This window comes from Labrus mixtus, chromosome 16 (genome assembly GCF_963584025.1).
Source record: "Labrus mixtus chromosome 16, fLabMix1.1, whole genome shotgun sequence".
NCBI lineage: Eukaryota > Metazoa > Chordata > Actinopteri > Labriformes > Labridae > Labrus > Labrus mixtus.
In genome coordinates this window covers 21550026-21557948 of record NC_083627.1, presented here as the reverse complement: position 1 = coordinate 21557948, position 7923 = coordinate 21550026, and the positions used below count along the sequence as shown (strand labels likewise).

General features: G+C 44.8%; 3 protein-coding genes across 6 annotated transcripts in view; 2 read left to right on the top strand and 1 right to left on the bottom strand.

Moving 5' to 3' along the window:
* Positions 1–37: 37 nt before the first annotated feature.
* On the bottom strand, positions 38–5218 carry pygo2 (pygopus homolog 2 (Drosophila)). 3 transcript variants are annotated; one of them, XM_061059823.1, is made up of 4 exons: positions 5045–5218; positions 4241–4304; positions 3542–3594; positions 38–3403 (listed from the first exon to the last, which is right to left on the bottom strand). In XM_061059823.1, the coding sequence occupies exons 2-4, from the start codon at positions 4290–4292 to the stop codon at positions 1730–1732; spliced, it is 1779 nt and encodes a 592-aa protein (XP_060915806.1). In that variant the 5' UTR covers positions 4293–4304; positions 5045–5218; the 3' UTR covers positions 38–1729. The 3 variants fall into 3 exon arrangements, with proteins under 3 accessions (XP_060915806.1, XP_060915805.1, XP_060915807.1); XM_061059822.1 differs by having other exon boundaries at positions 4241–5218; XM_061059824.1 differs by lacking the exon at positions 4241–4304.
* Positions 2421–7923, top strand: part of efna3a (ephrin-A3a) — a 192902-nt gene continuing 187399 nt past the window's right edge. For both annotated transcript variants that reach the window (XM_061059826.1, XM_061059827.1), the window contains exon 1: positions 2421–2541. The gene's annotated coding sequence lies outside the window, so the exon portion shown is untranslated. The remainder of the gene's footprint in view (positions 2542–7923) is intronic.
* The window catches only part of LOC132991180 (SH2 domain-containing adapter protein E-like), a 10567-nt gene continuing 8012 nt past the window's right edge, over positions 5369–7923 (top strand). Inside the window, exon 1 of the mRNA XM_061059825.1 lies at positions 5369–7007. Coding sequence (XP_060915808.1) covers positions 6483–7007 — 525 coding nt within the window. The 5' untranslated portion in view covers positions 5369–6482. The remainder of the gene's footprint in view (positions 7008–7923) is intronic.

The window sequence follows — 7923 nt, the reverse complement described above, 5'->3', positions numbered from 1 at the left end:
CACTGAATATGTGACTGTCAGCATAATGATCAAGAAATAACATTATCCGTTTAATCAGGTTTTCCTTAACCTTATTTTAATACAACAAATAGCAAACAAATTAAAAAATGGGAATATAAACAGACATGGACAAGTACAAAAAAAAAACTCTTTACTCAGAGTTCAGTACCTTCCCCCCCCCCCATCCAGGACTCACTGGTTCTTCCAGGCTCCACCAGGAGGCACAAGAGCAGAGCAAGAGCACAGCACAAATACCGGTACAAAAAAGAAAAAAGAGAGAGAACAGTAGAGGGAGCAAGGAACAGAAAGGCAACCTGGACATTGAATAAAGAAATGGGAGAAGGAAGGACATTTATAAACACCTTATACCATGACAGAGATGTGAAAAAGTTGTTTTCACTCTTAAGTTATTTGGTCTATCTCAAGGCCTCTTACAGCTCAGAGGCCAGTATATAAACAAACAGATCAGACAGTTACTGCATTGATTCACATGCAACCCTCCCCTCCCCTCTTTTTTCTTCTTTTCTTCAAAAAAAAAAGGACTATGCACATCTGATATGACATGATGTCACTACTTGCTATGCCAACACCATCCAAAAGCAATGATTTCACAATTTGTGTGTACTGCAGAGATAAAAAGAAATAGTTGACTCAAATGTACTGTATAAAAACCAAAACGTCTTACTGTACACAACCAAAACACACAAGTTCAACTTATTTTGTTCATTGGTCAACTCTCAGGCATGTTCACAATGAATGAGGAGCTCCAGACCAAGATTCTGTCTGAATATTTACAATTACTTTGATGTTAAAGTCCACTTTTTGCAAGGATTGAATGAGATATTAGCCTGGGTCTCCTTTGGGTTAATCAGCACTGTGTACAAAATGACAGATACAAGAACCAGAGGGTAACTGGGAGTGTTTATGTGCATGTTTGCATATGCAGGACTTGGAAAAATAACTTTAAAAGCATTTCCCCTTAAACATGTATGTGTTAATATGCCAATGTGTTTTTTTTTATTTGCTTGAATTTAAAGGCTAATAATGTGACAGGGCAGTGCTTGAATGGCAAATGAAACTTGGGATAAATTTATGAATTAAACCAAAGTTTCTCTCAGACTTTCAGGCACTCTTTTAATGTGTTTTGATAAATTATTTCATACAGTTTCTGTTTTGATTAAAGCCTCCAAATACAGAATAAATGGTGAGGATTTGAGTCACTGTAGCAACAAACAGTGGGGAAAGATTTAACATTACACTCTTTATCAATGTGTGTGTGTGTGTGTGTGTGTGTGTGTTTGAGATAGCATCTTATCCATGTGGTGAATGAGTGTGACGAGACAATCACAGTCAAGTCAGTGCGGTAGCCTCCGTGCCAGTCAGTCACAAAGTTTGTGAGGTAGTGTGTTGGTGTCAGTGCTTTGCTGGTTGGCAGGCTAGATGTCTGAAGGACTGTGTAGTTAACATTCATTAAGATTTGACACCTCTAGGGAAGGGGGAGAAAAAAATGATTTGCCTCTAGCCACTCAAAAGTGCTATGTATAAGCATGAATATCAATGACCATGTTTCTGGGTGTAGTGAACGAGTAAAGGGCTAGTTAAGAGAAAGTTGGGCGAGTAGATGACATGAAACACAGGTCATTCAATTAGATCAGAGGAAAGATTGTCTCTATTTGTCCTCATGCTTTTGCACCTCCACGACACTCCCTTGTCCCTTGTTGCCCACTCCTCAACTCTCATTAGCTGCCACCAACTGGCCTAAACCCTGGCGCACAAACACGGCCTGTATGTCCTTGGTCTTGATGCAGAAGTCACAGGCCCAAACGGCAGCGCTTTCTCGAGTTAGCAGCCCATACGCCGGCTCCGTCAGGCCCGTGCAGTCCCTATGGAACCAGCGCTGGCACGACGCCTCGCACAGGATGGCGTCCTGATCGTCGTGCACCTCTGCCATGCAGAGGCCGCAAGGGAAGACCATCCCAGGTCCGCCAAGTTTCCCAGGGCCAGAACCAGGCCCGGTCGAGGGAGCTGCCGGGCCGGGGGGCAGAGGGGACTGGGTGTTTGGGGTCGAAGTTGAGTTGGAGGGTGGGTTGGGGTTGCTGCCAGGAGTGTTGCCCCCATTGTTGTTGGTCATGTTATTCTGACCTGAATTGGAGGCCGGGTTTGGGAGTGGACCACCAGTACCAGGAGTGTTGTTCTGCTGGTTGTATGGGGTGGAACCAGGGGCAGAGTTAGGTGGAGTGGATTGTTGCTGCTGTTGCTGGTTTGAGTTGTTTGAGTTGGGGGTGTTAGAATTATTGGGGGCTTGCAGCTGACTGGGTGGAGGATGCTGGGGCTGCCCTGACCCATTAAGGGGCCCAGTAGGAGAAGAATTGGGGTTAGGCTGGGGTGGTGCTGAGGGAGGCTGACCGGGTGTGTTGGCATTGGGCTGCTGGACGTCAGGGTGGCCCGGGAACCCTCCCCCTGGCTGCGAGGGGCCTGAGTTAGCAGGAGGGCCAGGAGTGGTGTTATTAGGAGGGGGGCCATTGGGATTTAGGTTAATCTGTTGTTGCTGCTGCTGCTGAGGCCCAGGCGGTGCCCCTCCTCCACCAAAGTTCTTTCCATCCTCATTGCCTGGTCCTGGTGGGCTGGGGCCAGGGTAAGGACCGTCCTGGGAGGGAGGGAACTGCCCTTGCGGGGGCATACCTGGCATCCCTCCCACCATGTTGCTTCCTGGGCCGCCACCCATGCCCCCCATCATGTTCATTCCAGGACCCATGCCTCCTCCCATGGGAGGCAGTGGACCATGCGGGGGCCCTCTTGGACCTCCTCCACCAGGTAAAGGCGGGCTGTTGAATGGGTGTCCACCCTGACCATGCTGCTGCTGTGGTGGCATGCCAAAGCGAGGGTGAGGTGCCCCCCCTCCTCCAGGACCTCCCATAGCTCCCGGGGACAACATGGGGTTGAAACCTGGGCCGCCGTGCATGGGTGGACTGAAGTTTGGTGGCATATTGAACTGAGAAGGCCCGCCAGGAGGAAAGCCGCCGCCACCACCTCCTCCTCCGCCGCCGCCTCCTCCTCCCCCAACACCGCCTCCAAAGCCGGGAATGCCTCCAAAGCCTAATTGATGGTGAGGTCCAGCGTTGGATGGCGGGCCGAATGGAGGACGCCGCACAGGCTGGCCGCCACCTGGTCCTCCTGGTCCTCCCATGAAGCCCATGCCGCCGCCCATTCTGCCTCCACCTCCATAACCGCCTCCACCGCCTGCACCCGGACTGGGTAGAAATGGAGCATTGCCTGGTGCGCCTGTGCCACTGGGTCGGGATGGCGGTCCAAAGTCATCATCGAAGGGATTGGAAGCCACCAGGTGGTCCACCATTGGTGTCGGAGGGGGTGCAAACTCAGTGAGGTGGGAAAACCCAGCCGCCTAAAACAAGGAAAGAAAATTGAAAGCAAAATCTTCTTTTAAAATAAACACAATTTAATCAGTCAAGTTAATTTGTTTTTCTACATTGAGAAACTTTTTTTTTATTATCTCAGAGTAATTAGATATCTGAAAGATAACCTGAGTGGTGGATTTCCTGGCCTTCTTCTTCTCGGGACTCTTCATCTGGGAAGCTGAAAAAGTCAAATAAAGAGGGAATGGGTTCATAGAGGAAAATGTGATATTAGCCACAACAAAAAATAGGCCTCTTTGCTTCATGCTATTAGTCCACCACCAATCAGGTGCAGCATCACATTTGGATTGGCCAATACCCCTTAGTGACAGAGTGGAGCAGCTTTAGACCTAGGGCCTCTATGTCAAGTCCAACAGTTGGGATGGATTCAATGATGGGACATAGACTGGCATGAGGACAAGATGCTGAACATCCAGGCGTTATCATCACCAAGGTTATGAAGCCTTTGAATCGCAAATGACCCAGGCAGACCAAAATGACCCAGGCGAGAGGGAGAGAGAGGCCGCAAACAGAGGCAGAAAGGTAAGGTCAATGAGGGAGACAGGAAAAGACGAAGACATGAGGAACGAGGAAACGAGGCTTGAAGGTACATTGATAGCAAGATAGACATGAACCCCTCTCACAGATCCACTCTGTGAGGAAACAGCCACCACCGTAGACAGTCGTGAAGTTTACATATGGGGGGGGGGGGGGGGGGGGGGGGGAGAGAAGGGATTTGCTAACAGCACCAGTGCAGCAGCCCCATTGCAGCGCAGTAATGGATGATTCCGGTTCTGATTGGGGAGATGGGTGAAATTAATTCCTACCTTTGCTTCGTTTTCCTTGTCCCGCCAGTAGTCTCCCCGATTCGGCAGCCATTAGCTAATATGACTGTCGGTGAAGTGGCATATCACCGTTCATGTGCAAGAAAAAAAAAAGTTAAAAATGACGACGTCTTAAAGGCTATGAGCCAAAAGTAGGTGGAATCTGCCTTTCAGGTCATTTTCAATATCATTTAAATATTATCTAACACGTATTTATGCAACTTAGATTAGATTATAAAGCCGGCCCAGGTCTGGAAACTAATTTCCAGCTGCTAAATGTTTCGCCACGGTGTCTGTCACGCCGGGATTTGGTCACCAAATAAGCGTCAGGTAAAAACGGGATCTGGTTCTTCAGCACAAGTTAAAGTCTTGTTGTTGTTTCTACAAGCTGAGTACAACTGGTTGCTTGCTACCTGGCGTGGGTGCCAGTACAAGCAAGTAACAGAGCACCCCACCTCCCTCTCTAAATGATCACTTACAGATGTGTGGCAGAAAACAAAAAAAAACAAACCAGCTAGCTAACGCAGGCTAGTTACTACCACGTTACTCAATGTGGCTCGCTAGCGGCATTGAGATTTCACCCAGTAGCTCCAACACCGGAAAATTACCCGAAGCCATTATTTATATCTCTACATTCAGTTGTTAAAATGTGCACTTGGTTTTACTTATCAGAGTAAAGATTAAGCAATCAATCATGTTTTTGGAAATTGGATGTTTACTATGCTAACATTAGCTGACTAGCTAACGTTAGCATGCCACTGAAGATAGCTAGCCATCTTGCAGACTGTCTTTGGAAGCAAACTGTACCCTTTCTCCGTTGCTCTCTCTGCTGTCCTTTAAAATGAAACTCTCTGGTGTGTCATTGTCAGCAAACCCGTCCTCACTCGGTGTATGCTTGTTGATCCACCATTATGCTATAATTCATTCATAAACGCAAATTTTGCCATAATTATCATGGCCTTCTATCGCCACCGGACAAAGAGGGACAAACAGGAGTATCGCGCACCATGGAAGGTTCCATCTCATCGCAAAAATGGGGGTGTCGATAAGTACACCTAATTAATAAGAGATGTATTTCTTCAGTTATTTGTTTCAACACCGTTTACAATGTATAATAGACATAAAACTATTCTATAATATTCTTAAAATCTACCCGGACAACAGTTGTAAACGTTATTTATTTAAATGTATAGATTTAGTGTCAACCCTTTCTTTGGCATATGTGGAGCAGCTCAGAACGGACCATTTTCCAACTCAAGGCAGTGCAATTAAAGAAGGGCCGGACAATAATTAGACAGCCAATTAAGCACATTATCAAGTGACACAAAGATTAATAATGAATTAACGTCCAACATCAAAATATTAATATGACTGTCACATTCAATTTGAGACGCCATCTGGGTAAATTTCCACATGAATGGGGAAGAATATGAATGTTTGTGGTAACCTATTGCTCGTAAAAATCAACAATAATTGATATGACAGCATAATTGAGCCTGTTTGCTTTTTTTCCTCAGTAGCCATTTTGATTCATGTAATTATATATTGTATAGTAGGCCTACAGGTTAAACAAGGGCTCCCTTAAACATTATGGCCAAATAACTCAAAATTCATAGCGGGTTACCTGGGAATATTGTTCCGCTTTAATTGGTTTCCAAAATAGTATTCTATATTCTACCATGGTGTCCACAATTAAAAGCTTGTCGCCGCCCACTAGATCCTGCCTGCCCCCTCTTCACTTCAGACCCCCCCCCCCTTCTAAACTCCAGGCGCAGTCAGGAGCCTCATTGCGACAGGAGCAGACTGTAAAGGACCATACAAGCCACTCTGGGAATGGGACCACAAATCAGAAGCAAGAAGAACTTTGCATTCTTTCGGGTATTCCCACTCCAAAGACATCTGTTCATTCAAAGGGAATAAACTTTTTCTCTGAGCAAAGGAAGAAACAGGTGTAAGTAGGTACAAATGGGATAAAGTATTATTTTTCTTGCCAAAAGGGCAGCTTGTACGTTTTTATTTACAAAGATATTGTAAGCTTGAAGGTGTAAGAATAGAACCATATAGTTTTGTAGGCTTGAAACTGAGGTGTGGAGATCCTGTTGACTCTATCCTAGAATAAAGCAGCGGAAGTCTTTTGTTAGTTAGGCTGTGATTTGAAAAGGTGCGTCTCTGGGGCCCTGCTGGTGCATGGCACTAAAAGGTGTTGAGCAGGCCGAGAAGTTTATTGGTTTCCAGCTTAGTTATAATGGCAAAGTGGTTCAAAGAGTTCCCCATCAATCTGAAGAATGGTACCGACAGGATCCGATCAGCTTCAGAATCAGGCTCACAACCAAGAGCCAACAAAACCGGGCTGGTGGCAAGCATTGGTACCAAAACAACAGGCTCCAAAACGGGCCATCCTAAGAACTCCTCTTCTGGCAGCACAGGAGGAGGAGGAGGAGGTGGAGTAGTGGGGTCTCTCCTGTCCGGGAGAAACCGAAAAAACTCAGCCATAGAGTTGAGTAGAAACGCTGCCAGCTCCCCGGTGAAAGATGGAAAAGTGTGGGACAGCCTGCTGTCTGGGAAGAGTCGTAAAAACTCGAAAGCGGAGCCAGTGTTTGAGGAGCAGCAGCAGCAGCACCGACCTCTGAAGAGTTCTCCATCTGCTAACTCTTACATCAACCGGCTGATCAGGGTGGACAAACAGGACAAAAGCCCAAACTTCAACAGCAGCACCATCACCAACCAAGTACCTGAAGCAGAGAAACCACTGCAGTGCAAGACAGAAACTGTGAGTAACCATTGGCAGATCCCAGTCACTTGTGTTTCTAGTCATTTTACATTTTTGTTTAAGCCTTTTGAGTTGAAATCTGTGGTATCATACTGAAATCATTTCATTTTGGATTCCCTCATTGGTCATTTTTTATCTCATATTTTTTAGACTTGGATTAAAATGTGACATGGCTTGTACTTATAATGTGCATATAAGGGACATTTTAAAGATTGATTACATAAATAGTCTACATTTAGCCTAAACATACAACAAAAATTGGCATTTCTATTTGATGCCACTTTACAGTGAAGAAGTCTATTTCAGAAATAAATATTGTATTTTAAATCTCAGCACACTTACCTGACAGCTACCACTTCAGTTTCAAGTTAGAAATCACATAAAAAAAAAGATTGTTTTCTTAAGTCATACAGTGTTAAAGATGCTCTGTCAAGTTATTCAAATTAGCTTTTACCTCAACCACATCAGTAAACATCTACTGAACTACCATGCATTAATACAATTTAGAGGTACACATACTTCACTTGAATACCTCCATTTCCTGCACCTTCATCATACCCTGATAAAAAGGGATCTTCTTTTTATTGCAATGCGTAACTGGTACAACAGGAGTCACTGCATGGATTCTATAGGATTAAAAATAAATACAAATGTTCAAGGTTAAGCAAGCTGGGGGAACATAAGGTAGCCTATTTGAATGAGCTGCTTACTGATACATGTATGTAGGCCTATAGGTACAATCATTAAACAACACAATATTTATTATTCTGAAATCAGAAACCAGCGTAATAATTACTAACATTTTAAAAATCTTTAAATAAACTGTTACTACGATATTTGTATACTTCAGTTGAATTTAAGAGCATGACTTTTACCTGTAATAAAATATCTTTAGATTGTTCACTTCTTTAACTTT